Here is a 12,272-nt window from a genome sequence, read left to right on the forward strand (position 1 = left end):
CCACCAGAAAAAAAACCCTACTATAATGAGGAGATCTCCCTGAGAGCATTGCACTGATTAAGTAAAGGTATCCTTCTACACCCTGTAGCTTTCCACACACTGTATTGAAGAGTAGACAGAGAGGATGACTGTGCTGGGGAGGTGAGGGAACACAGAAGGCCTTGCTGCTCTCCAGAGCACTCTGGACTGCTGCAATGCTCTGATGCTGCAAGGGTTAAAAGGAGTTACTAGGGCTGCTCTTTTGCACTGCTTCCCCGAATCCTCAGTTGGCCCAAAGTCTAGAAGTTGTAAAGGGAATATTAAATCCACCTTTGTTCTCCTCCAAGATAAAACAGTGTAGAAGAGCGCAAGAGCATCAGAAGTGCTTTATTCTTGATATGCCAACTTTGTTAATCATTTGTTACTTTTAAATTACCTTCATTCTGCCTTATCTTTAACTGGATATATTTATGGTAAAGATGAAGTTGCAGATGGATATAACAATATAAAAGATGTCTACTTTGAAAAGAATACATACCTAAAGTTGACATTTAGAAGAAAAGGAGCCATTACTAAAGGACTTTCATTAGAGAAAAATCTTGTTAAGTCAACTTCTGGGTGAAATTCTATGATCTGTGATGGACTTCAGGTGAGAGCACATGATCACAAAATGTTTCCTGCTTTGATATTTATTAAATAAGATATTAATTATTAACAAAATATATATGTGGAATGTCCTTTCAAAGATATTTTGAGCTTTAATATTGTTTTAATGTCCAACAACACACTTTATCTGGATGAATTCTTTTGTTGAGACCAATGAAAATTTATGAGGCATCATTTAAACAATATTCTTCTGTTTATGTGTTACAATTACAGAAGGAACAAAGACATATATATTAAAATATCATAAAAATTAGACTGGTTCAATGAAATGAGATTAATAAAGCTATTTATTTGCAAACTAACTTAATACAATATAGTACTTGTTAAATTGTATTTTGTCTGTGGTAGTAAAACAAAGCAGTGAGTATATGAAGAAAAAAGATTGAGTACATAGTGTTTTCAGACCTAACCTTTCTGGTTCAGACAGTGTAATGTGAAACTACATTCTTCTGACCTGGCTATGCTTTACTTCCAAAGTTTGCCAAACATTTCTTTCTACCACTGTGTTAGGACAAAAGATTCTTTGTCCCACAAGCATTTATGAAGTCTATGCATCATCACCTTTATTAATTGTTCAGTAAGCACACATTATTTAACCACCTAATTAGATAAAAACTTGCCTTTGTCACTCTTAAGCCATGAAAGATGATTTCTGCATCTTCTCCTGAAAGAAGATATTCAACACCTTTTTTTAATAAGTGTTGAAACACCTACACTGAATAAACATGCAGTCATACTTCACTCACATTCTTTTCACTCTTTTCCTGTTGTATGACCAGAATAAACAGGGAAGTGAACAAAAAGTTAATTCTTATTTGTCAAAACACTCACCTTTAGGATAAACAAGTCAACCACTGTATAACATAAGGAAAAAGGAAAACATCCTGTTGCCACTAACTGTAATCACTGAACTCACACAGTAAATGAGACCTTGAATCAATGAAGAATCAAATCAAATGAAAAGGGAGAGCCGGGGCAATGACAGAAATATTATTTAAACTACAAAAACAGCGTATTTGGAGGAGGAAGAATTTAGGTGATGTTCAATATAAACCTAAGGTTTAAGTCAACGTAATTCAGGGACAATTTGGGTGATAAGATTTCATTTATTTAGAACAGAGGTTTACCTTGACTATCCAAGAAAACTCTCTATTAAACAGTAATAACAGTATTTCAGTTATCCTACCTGCTGCCCCTTGGAGGAAGGCCTGGTATCACATATTCCAAATCTGTTCTGAATCACCTGAACTGAACAGCCAGCTGTCTGTCCCAAACACAGGCCACTTGCTCTCTGGTGAGCTGCTTTCACTGAGCACCCACACATACTCCATATCCTGAGAAATCCGGCCTCTGGGGAGGACAGTAAGGGTTGTTTCTGGGTACAAGGCAACCCAGGACCATGCCTGTACAAATAAGATGATACAACAGCATTCTTAGCATGCTTTTGCTCAGAACTCAAAACTCCTGAACAGTAAGGGATCGAAATCCAGAGTCTAGAGATCACACATCTCACACTACAGCTTAGATATAATCAGAGCCAACTCTGGCATTTAAGTGCTCAAAAATACATCGTAAGAGTCACTAGTGTTCTCTCACAGCATTTCAGATTGGTAGGACTGGAACCCAGCAGTGCCATATTTTTTAAAATGACGGTGTCATTTCATGCAACATCAGACATTTTTGTGTTGCATTTGGCAAGTTGTTTATAAGACTATGCTGAGATTAAAGGTCCTTCTCTTTTTCATTCAGGAATTTCTTAGATCTTGTTGACCTCTTTAATCAGCATATTTCAGGTTCTTTAACAAGACCATCATAACAATGAAAGTGTTTCTTTCCATTTCTATTTAAGGAATTAATTTTGTATTTACTCAGGTCGTCCACACAGCCTTTTCAGTTTTCTCTAATGAAATGGCTTTCATGTCCAAATGCAAAATATTCTGACAGATTTCTGGGTAAATGCTGGTAGATTTATGCAGTTCTCAGAACAAAAGTAGCTACTCTAGTTTTTTCATTGAACCAGGGACTCACTCCCTCCTATTTATTTGCCCTTGGCTTATATGCAGTCCATGTAAACCAAATCCATGTATTTTACACTTCCCAGCCATGTAAAAGTTGGTTGTTTTTTTTGTTTTCACTCGTCACAGGAAAAAGCACTCCCCTGTACTTGGCACTGATGAAACCATACCTTGAATTCTGTGTCCAATTCTGGGTCCCCCCCTCAGGAAAAGACACTGAAGTGCCAGAGTGAGTCAGGAGAAGGGTGATGATGGTGGTGAAGGATCTAGAGCACAAGTTCTGTGAGGAGCAGAAGGGGTGTTCAGCCCAGAAAAAAGGAGACTCAGGGGTGATGCTGTTACTGTCACAAGGAGGCTGACAGGAGGCTATAGCCACACGGGGTTTGGCCTCCTCTCCCAGCAACCAGAGACAGGACATGAGGACAGTCTCAAGCTGTGCCAGAGCAGGTTCAGGTTGGAATTGAGAAGGAATTTCTTCACAAACAGGATTATTAGGCATTGAAACAGGATGCCCAAGGAGGCGATGGAGTCACAGTACCTGAAAGTATCTAAGATTGGATGTAGCACTTGGTCTAGTCCACATGGTGGTGTTAGGTCATAGGTTGGGCTCGATGACCCGAGGTTTTTTTTGCAACCTAATTGATTCTGTGATTCCTTTTTTTTTTTTTTTGCCCTGTTTTTCCTCACTGAGACAAGTTTGAGACCTCTTTGATGCTGCTTCCCTCATATTTCCTCTCTCATTCATGGACTGAGAGAGGCTGCACAAACGCCTAACCTTCTGTGTGGGGAAGATTCGTACTTTTTTGTACAGCATTCGGTAGGCCCAGCGCCATCCCGAACTCCTGGTTCCGCTCAGCCTGCCCGGCTCCCTCACGGGCGCGGGCGCAGCACGGAGCCGCCTCACGGCCAGCACCCCGGCCGGCCGCTCTGCGCATGCACGCTCCGGACGCGGCGGCCGCGCTCCCCATCGGCGGCCGTGAGGGCGGGGCGTGCCCGGAGCGGGTGCAGGCGCATGCGCGGCGCGGCTGAGCTGTCGCGGGCCCGCGCCCAGGTGAGGGGCGGCCCGGCGCGGCCCGGCCCGGTCCGGTGGGAGGCGGCGGCCGCGGCCGTGGCCGTGAGCGGGCGGTGGCTCGGGCCCTGGCGCCCCGGGACTGTACTGTACCTGGTGCGCCTCGCCGTGTGGCGGGGCGGTGGCTCGGGACCGGCAGCCGAGTGGCTCGGCCCGCCTGCGCGGGCTGTCCTCGTGCCGCAGGAGTCTGGCGTGCGGGCCCGGGAGGCGGTTGGGTGGGATCAGCGGCACGGACGGCCCTGGACGACGGCGTGGGCGTCCGGTTCTAAGGGCGGTGCGCGGCGGAGGTCCTGCTCTGGCCTGGGGATGAGCAGGAGGTTTCTCACGCCCGTGCCTCGGGGGAGTGGCACTTCTGGTTTGTTTATTTTCATTTGTAGTTGTGGTGTTTTGCCTTTTTCTGTGAGAGAAGATGATGTGTCAGCCCTTCCTAAAGCTTCACTTGATGCAAAGTTGGCAGAGGGGTGCTCTTACTTTATTTCTAGTCCTCTTTCTTGTTTTGATTTGAGGTGGTCTTGGTTTTTTGGGGTTTTATTTTAGGTTAGCATTTCTGCTTATCACTTTCTTAAAAAATACATTTGTTTTGGAAAGGTTTAAGTGATGAAAGTGTGGATCAGGACTTCAACCACTTCTTGCACTGCAAGGATAGCATCTAGGTTGCGCTTGTGTAACCATGTTTGTTCCATACCTGTTAGCAGGCAGGCAAACGTGACTGAAGATGGAAAGTAAAAGTGATGCAAGTAGCTACTTGAGGAAATTTCCTCTGCTGACCATAATTCCATCATTCTTGTAATAGACAGTCATATTCCCATTTCAAAACTCGGTACTGGTGCTAAGACTCAGTATTTTGGAGCACGCTTCTAACAAAGTTGGCAGGGCCTGAAGAAGAAACTTGCATTTTGGTGTAGATTATTTCAGAATGTCTGTTGCAATGCCATTTGAAGCAGCTTGTACTGCATACTGCTGCTGATGGACTGCTGGCCTGACTATAATGCAGATTCCTGAGTTCCTGTTTTTGTAATTAAAATATAAAACTTAACATTGAGACATAACTTCAGTGGGTTACTTTATAGAAAAATAATTTCTACAAATAATAGTAGAAATAATTTCTGCACTTAATTCTGTCAGTTTTCTGTTAGCCAGTTTCTCAATTACCTTCTTTAAGAGAAGCAGAAACTTAGTCTTACTGGATGCTGCCTACCTTCAGAAAGCAGCTGAAGGTCGGGAGAAGTATGTAGCGTGGGAGGTCATAATGTTACTACATTTTTCTGATTTTCATAGCTTTTAGTTTCAGCCTTTCAGTGTTTTCATTCTGGGTGTGGGCATTTCTAAGGCTCTGTCTCCCCTAGGAGTGTATTGCAGTATGTGTTGCTCTTTTAGCAGCAGATTTCTTTAGCCCCCGGTGTGTTCACTGGTCATTCGTTTTCTCTGATGACTTGCTCTACTCTTGAGAATGAAACAAACTGTTAGCAAAATCACAGCTTTGCAGGTTCAGCTGTGTTTATTGTAAGAGCTTCACCCAGCACAACTGTCTTGTTTTGCAATTCAGCCCTTGGGACAACAAAGCTTTCGTAAGATAAATAATGCCCTGAGTAATTCCAGTTCTTGAAATAAATGTTGTTTATGAATAGCCTTTAGTTTTTAGTTTGTTTTACCTTTTTGGGGTGGAAAGACATGTCCAAGACATTAGCTTTTGGTCTGAATTTTCATTCTTTCAGCATTTTGAGATATTTCTTAAAGTCTGCAGTTAGATCACTGGCAGTATAAAGGGAGATCTGCAGCTATCCTCCATTGTTGTCTTATAGTGATGGAACTTTCTTTAGATTGAGATAAAATCCTTTTTTTGTTCTTAACTGTTTCTGTAGTTCCTCAATGGAAAAGGTGTTGAAAACTGCCCACGGCACAATGGAAACATTCAGACAAAACAGTCATCTACTGACACTGGTGAGGAATTGTTGGGCAGAGTGAGGGAAATGAAGAGCTTCAACCATCACTCCAGTATGGCAGCAGCAGAATCTGACAAAGACTCCGGATATTCAGGTTTAGAAGAACACTGTTACCTTTTTTGTGTGTTACCATGCTGAGCCTGTGCTTTAATTGGTGATGTTTAACAAATCTGAGTAACCGCTTCCAGTTTGTGTTACCTTAGAGAGTCTTTCTATGTAAGACAGGTTTCACCTGCAATCATCTTACCACCAAAGTTTTATGAAGTAGAACATTACCAAATTACAAAGTTTATCCTGTGAATTTGAATGGCATGGGAATTTAGAATTAATGGAATAATCTTAGACTCTAGAGTCTAGAAGTGGAGATGTCAAAATTACTTTTTCTTTGCAGTGATGAATGAACTGTTGGTTTGTGTTGCCTGGTCTCTTATGATCTGACCATATTGTCAGTAGAGCCTGATAAACCAGAGGGTAATGGTTGTAACATCAGTAAAATAATAGACATGGTGTGCCATTTTAGTACTCAACAAAACTGTGCAAAAATGACCTTTAAACAAGAAAAAATAGTACTTCTATGAAAGATACCTGCTTCACTGGGTTTTAGATAAAATTTCAAGACACCAAATGCCTGCATCGCAAACTGTGGATGCGGCAATGCCGGAGCCTGTAGCGCTTTCCTGTATCAGTTTTTAGACTAGTGTAACCTTCATGATACTATGCAGTCCCTTGGAGACTAAGTACAAAAGAGCAGAAAGTAATAGATTTTTGGAGTAGAAAATGTCTGTATAAGAACTGACCTGAAATACAAAGCCTTTTATTAGAGGCTGTCTGACAGCTGTCATAGCAGCTTTAATTTTGTTGATCTTACAGAACTAAACTTTATTGTTCTTTATGGCAACTTGGTTGAAGGAGGCAGAATATTAGAACTGAAAGGCATGTAAGCATGTTGCATGTGGAACAACTAACAGCTGAATTCTGCATCTTGCAGATGGAAGTTCAGAATGCCCAAGTGCTATGGAGCAGACGGATTCGGAGGATGTGCTGAATGCGCTGTGTTGGAATGCAGAGGATGGACCTTGGCAATGCCCGAGGACCACAAGTAGCTCCTTTCCTGCCCTGTCTCCTATGGTTGTTATGAAAAATGTGTTGGTTAAGCAGGTAGGGAAGAAATAATATCTTGAAAAATATTGCATGTTCTTAATATTTAAAAAAAAAAAAATTCCTTTCAAAAAAAATTTTGTAATGTTGCAGTCCAGAAAAAAAAGGTAATTTAAGAAGTTCTAGTATGATTCTCTGTTCTTTTGAGAGGCACCTGGAATCACTAAAATGAAATGTGAAATAGAGAAACTCTGCTCCATCTCCTAAACCTCTTTGTCTCAAAGGAATCCCCCCAAAACACATCTTCAAGAACGTTATGTGAATGGCACCAAAGATTAAACAGAAAAGGGTGGTTTGCTTTTGAAAGCTGCTGTTGTTTTATTATTCAAAAAAGATGGTGAAATAAGATGATAGGTTTTTTTCCTCATTTTTAGATTCTAGAAGTGTGAATGTTATAAATGAAAAAGTTAAATCCTTATCTGAAGTTAGCTGTGGTACTTCTACTTCAATAGTTGTTTCACTTAATTGCATACGATGGCTGACATTGCACCAATTACAACCCCTATTTATGTTCTTCAGTATTCTTGTGATGTGTAGTTCCTCCAGCACATCTCTGAGACCCCCTGTGTAACTTTAACATTTTAACAGAAGGTATGACAAGTACAGTCATATTATTAGACCTCGTACTCTGTACTCACTCATTTTTGGAGCAGAGCAAAAGTTCTTCAATGCTTTTTACTAGAATACTTCTGAGAATACGGTGGGAGGGGGAAAAAGTATAAAAATTCTGATTTTTTTTCTTCTGAACCTGTTATGACAACAAGCAAGACCTAATATTGCCTGTTAGTATTTAGCAGATTGTGCAGTTATGGGGAGGTGATTCTGCTTTCTGAGCATCATGCTTTATCTTGACAAGAAACAATTTTATTTTATAGTCACATTCCTAGATGTGTGGAGAAATTCTTGTGTAAATAAATGCTGAAGTTTTTGTATGTAAAGTCAGGAACAGGCAAGCTTCACCAAAGCCTTTGGCCCAGTGCACAAAAATTAAGACATTACCTGTACTGATTCCAGTGTTAAACTCCAGGTTGTGTTGCAAATAAGAAAATCAGCAACTAATAATAAGTAGCTTATATAGAGAGAGATATTAAAAAGTCCAACCACATATATATAAAAAACCCTGGTAGTATAGGAAAAAGGAAATTTGGCAAGGAAGAGTTTGAGATGGATAAAAGGTCCACACTTGGTTCTCTTGAGCAGTGCATTGTAATATCTAACTACATATGATTAAAGACAATAATGTCAAATTGAAAAACGTTAACTACAGTAAAGGAAAGCAGCAAGTCTAGGTCTCAGAATAATAATGAAATATCTTTCTGCCTTTTTTCATTATGCCTAGTTAGTTCAGATGGTCATCTTTGTATAATGGTCTTTTCAACACAGTGCTCAGTTGGGCTTGCTGGACCAAAAAAAAAAAAATAGCGGCATCCAGTTACTGCTGTTTATTTCTTCCATTTTCAGTTTCCATCAGCAACATCCTTCCATCTTGGAATCACTGTGATCCTATGCAGTGGTTGTTACCTGCTGGCCCAATTTCACAATGTAAACAGCTAACAGTAATGATGCTAAAAAAAATAAAAATCAGGTGGTGATTAATGCCAGTGCTGATTGTGGTAAGGTTTCTGTAAGTCTTGTAAAAGTCTTTAATAAGAGGGAAGGCTTTTTAGGCAAGTGACAATGATACATCAAGAAGTTAGCTTTCATTAAAAAATGCAACAAAACACACAATTTGCAGAGTTAGTAAAATCAAAGTGGCCTTCTCCACTGAAAATGAGATTTTGAGTAGGAGAACTAGAGCAGAGTGCTATGTGAGAAGGAAAAGAAGAAAGAACAGAGACCGGAAGAAACCCAACAGCAAGATAAACAGTTACCACAGCTCTTTTGGCCTCAATGAATTATGGGGCTCTGCCGTGCTAGGTGCTGTTCAGCAGTGCAGTTAATGGCAACTTCTGGCTCCAAACCCTTGCTTCTAAAGGCTACATGTTCTGTCCTGTGTTTGTATAGCTACAGTATTTATTTGCTTCTTCACTCCTTACATCTCCAGATACTTTTCTTTTGAATGTTCTTTCTTCTGTGTTAAGGTAGTAATATTTATTTTTACAGGTAGCTGTTCTGTACCCCTATTCCATAAGCATCTTGCCCACTGAACCAAAGAAACATTGTGTCAGAGTAGGTAATTGAATCTTTTCTCCAAGTCTCAGTGTCCTAATCAGTGGGTAATACCTGCTTTTGGTAAGTTCCAAGTCCTTTACTGGGGGAATGGACTTTAGCAAAGCATGTTAACATTTGCCAGTTTAAAACTTATGAGACTGGTGGAAAGGATATCCATTTCAGATTAATATAGAGTTAATATAGACTAAAAATAATAATATATATTTGTGGTAGCTAAAAACTGTGCCTTCAGCAGGCCTGCCAGTTGTGTTCCAAGTTGTAAGGAATTTGAAAAGCAGCTGACAATATATTAGTATAATTGTAGCGGTGACGGCTTAAATAGATTAAGAAATGAGATTTTGCTTTAGGCAGAAATAGTGTCTCTTACAAGACCATTTTATGTCTTTGGAGAAAAGCAGTCATGTTTTTGGCCAGAAGCTCTCATGAAGATCTGTAGTAAGGTGTTGGAGGAAAAGGAGGTAATGTCTTGTAAAAATTTATGTTTTCCCCTATATTGCAGAGTATGGCTTGTGGGAGGGAATAAAGCCTTGGGCGTTGTTCTTGAAATAAAATGCTTTTAAAGTTTATCAGTGCACACTGTTTCCCCAGAGGTACGAAGTTAAATTCCTCTGGGATTACCGCAGGCTTTTCTCCTTGCATTGGTTGATAATCAGCCTTTTTTTTCTGTTTCATAGTTTTAAATTTACTGAAACAGTGTATTGTACTTCAAATTACAAGGCTTCCTGAGCAGCTGTTGTGCATCTTAAATAACCATTTCAAAATCTTGCTATAAGAATAGATTTGAGAAGATTTGAGTTGCTATCTTTCAACAAAGAGGGAGCCTTTGTTCCTTAAATGTCTGTGCAATCTTTCCTTGACTCTTAAGATATTTCATAACAGAAAGCTTGATTATTTTTCAGCTTTCCTGTGCAGTTGTAGTTTGACCCCAAGTCTGGGTTGAACTTTTTAATGAACATTTTACAATATAAGCTTGCACTGTAATCCTCACTTAGGAAAGCATATATAAATTCAGATTGAATTGTTTTTAAATATATCTGCTGTTACATAGTAAAAGGATTATGGATTCCAGCTTTGTTTCCAGCATTATACTCCACTGTCAGAAAAAGAGAAGGATGAGTTTAATAGAAAACTCTTCACACATTAATTGGACAGTATATATCAAATGTAGAAAAATGGCACAGTCCACCTGTTTTGTTTAAATTTGTTTTTATCATCTTCTATGACACTTTTGTAAGACTTGTGATTTTTCCCTGTTTGTGCTTCTCAGGGGAGTTCATCACAGCTCCAGTCTTGGACTGTGCAGCCATCCTTTGAAGTGATTCCAGCTCAGCCACAGCTAGTGTTTCTTCGTCCGTCGATCCCACCTCCCATTAATCCTCACCCTGCTGGGAAAAAGAGAAATGACTCCACTAATTACCTGCCCATCCTGAATTCTTATCCCAAAATAGCACCACAGCCCTGCAAAAGAGATCACTCCTTTGATCTAGAAGAATGTCAGGAAACCACTTGCCATAAACGACTCTGCACAGAAGCACCCAAGATGGAGACTTCTCCTGGACTGATGAGCACAAGTTTGCCTACTAGTTCTTTTTCCGACCTACCAGTTAGCTTTAAGACCCCTCAGGATTCTAGCCAGCAAAGTTCTTCGGCTCTGGTGACAAGTGGAAAACTGTCAGCTCTTCCTGGTTTTCATCGTGTTTCCAACAATGCTCAGAAAGTGCCAGGTTTGACTCCTCTTTTGCCTTTTGGAACTCTGCAGGCAGCAAAGTACACCCTTCATGAGAGTGAGAGTACGTCACAGACTGCAGTGCCTTCTGCAGTGTGGACCCCTCCGTTGATACCAGAAGAGATTTGCAGCACCCCTGAGCTGCTCTTGCAGCAGCAAAGCAAGTGCAGGCGCTTTCAGAACACGCTTGTTGTGCTGCGCAGGTCGGGACTGCTGGAGATCACCTTAAAAACCAAGGAGCTCATTCATCAGAACCAGGTGACGCAGGCTGAGCTGGACCAGCTGAAGCACCAAACACAGCTTTTCATAGAGGCAATAAAGAACAATGCTCCACAGTCATGGGCAGAGCTAGAAGCATCCCTAACAGGATCTGATAAAGCTGATAGCAACCTTGAAGACCCCACTTATCCCAACATGTAGTAAAAATGCTCATAGCTGTTGGTCAAGTTATTTCTGTGCCTCCTTTTTCCTGTCTCAGACTTCTACTTGAGCATTTTTTGAGTCCAAGATTTGTAAAGTTGCATTGCCATTAACAATTTGTCTTCAGAGCCAGCTGTGGGACTGGAATAGCATGGTGGGTTCCAGGCAGAATGGGTACTTAGTACTGCAGTGTGACCTTGAATTTCATGCTAACTCTGTGTAATTTGTTGGTCTGGTTTGTTTGTATGTGCTCTGCTGGCATGTTCCCATTCTTGAAGTGAAAACAGTCATTTGCAGTATTCTGCAAGCATCTTCTTATTCCCATCTTCGGATAGTTGTTTCTGAGAGTGCAGCAGCAGAACAGGCCCCACTGTTGGGCCATCATCTGTTCCTAGTAGGTGGAGGGAGTTGGTGTGAGGTGAAATAAGTCCTTCTCCCATCCCCTTCCTTATTTTTTTAATTTAGAGAAATTGAATAGAGAGGAGAATTTGAAGTTCAGAATATGTATTTTTAGGAAGCGGTTGCCCTAGAAAACAAGATGATGGGCTCAGGGTATGTAGAGATGAAAGGGAGGCAGAAAAAATGAAGTCCAGTCATAGCTGTTTGAGACAAGGAAAAATGAATCTACCAGTGACCTTCTCCATTCTGTTTCCACTCCTCTAATAGAGTATAAAGGAATGAAAAACTTGCTTTGCAGGGCAGTACCCTCTGACTTAGGGAGACTTAGCTGGTGGAAATCTCTCGTAGTGCTTATAGTACCACATGGACTTTTTCTCTGACAGTATGGAGGGTGGGCTGAAGTGGGTGTGCTTACAGCTAATGGGCCTTTCTGCTGGTGTAATTTGTATAAATATATGTTCAATAAATCTGTGAATAAAGTTCAGCAGCTGGTTAGAAATCTCCTACTGGGCATCAGTCCAGACTTAAATAGTATTTACTGAACTAGAAAAATCCACTCTGGAACTCATACTTAAATCTGGGGCTCCTTAGGAAGCATATCCCTGGATAATGGGAAACCTTAATTCAACATCTATAAGAAAATAAGGATGTTGAAGGTCTCTGGTGATAAATGTGTCATCAGGTACCATTGTGTTCCGTTTTCTTAGCTGCCTTTATTCCTGGGA

The 12,272-nt window shown here is 40.7% G+C and overlaps 1 protein-coding gene across 2 annotated transcripts; it reads left to right on the forward strand.

The window, feature by feature from the left end:
- Window positions 1-3,651: 3,651 nt before the first annotated feature.
- On the forward strand, window positions 3,652-12,028 carry CIPC (CLOCK interacting pacemaker). Of its 2 annotated transcripts, none has more exons than XM_030950076.1 (4): window positions 3,652-3,711; window positions 5,592-5,766; window positions 6,661-6,830; window positions 10,270-12,028. In XM_030950076.1, exons 1-4 carry the CDS (start codon window positions 3,673-3,675, stop codon window positions 11,146-11,148), a joined length of 1,263 nt encoding a protein of 420 aa, XP_030805936.1. In that variant the 5' UTR covers window positions 3,652-3,672; the 3' UTR covers window positions 11,149-12,028. The 2 variants fall into 2 exon arrangements, with proteins under 2 accessions (XP_030805936.1, XP_030805937.1); XM_030950077.1 differs by lacking the exon at window positions 3,652-3,711 and adding an exon at window positions 3,718-4,084.
- The last annotated feature ends 244 nt before the right edge of the window (window positions 12,029-12,272 follow it).

This window comes from Camarhynchus parvulus, chromosome 5 (assembly GCF_901933205.1).
Source record: "Camarhynchus parvulus chromosome 5, STF_HiC, whole genome shotgun sequence".
NCBI lineage: Eukaryota > Metazoa > Chordata > Aves > Passeriformes > Thraupidae > Camarhynchus > Camarhynchus parvulus.

What these genes read in the sequence shown, in the direction of transcription:
- CIPC (XM_030950076.1), top strand. Translation starts at nt 3,673, where the DNA reads ATGCGCGGCGCGGCTGAGCTGTCGCGGGCCCGCGCCCAG. An exon ending in TGTCGCGGGCCCGCGCCCAG is followed by an intron (nt 3,712 to 5,591) that starts GTGAGGGGCGGC and finishes CTGTTTCTGTAG; the next exon opens with TTCCTCAATGGAAAAGGTGT. An exon ending in AAAATGTGTTGGTTAAGCAG is followed by an intron (nt 6,831 to 10,269) that starts GTAGGGAAGAAA and finishes TGTGCTTCTCAG; the next exon opens with GGGAGTTCATCACAGCTCCA.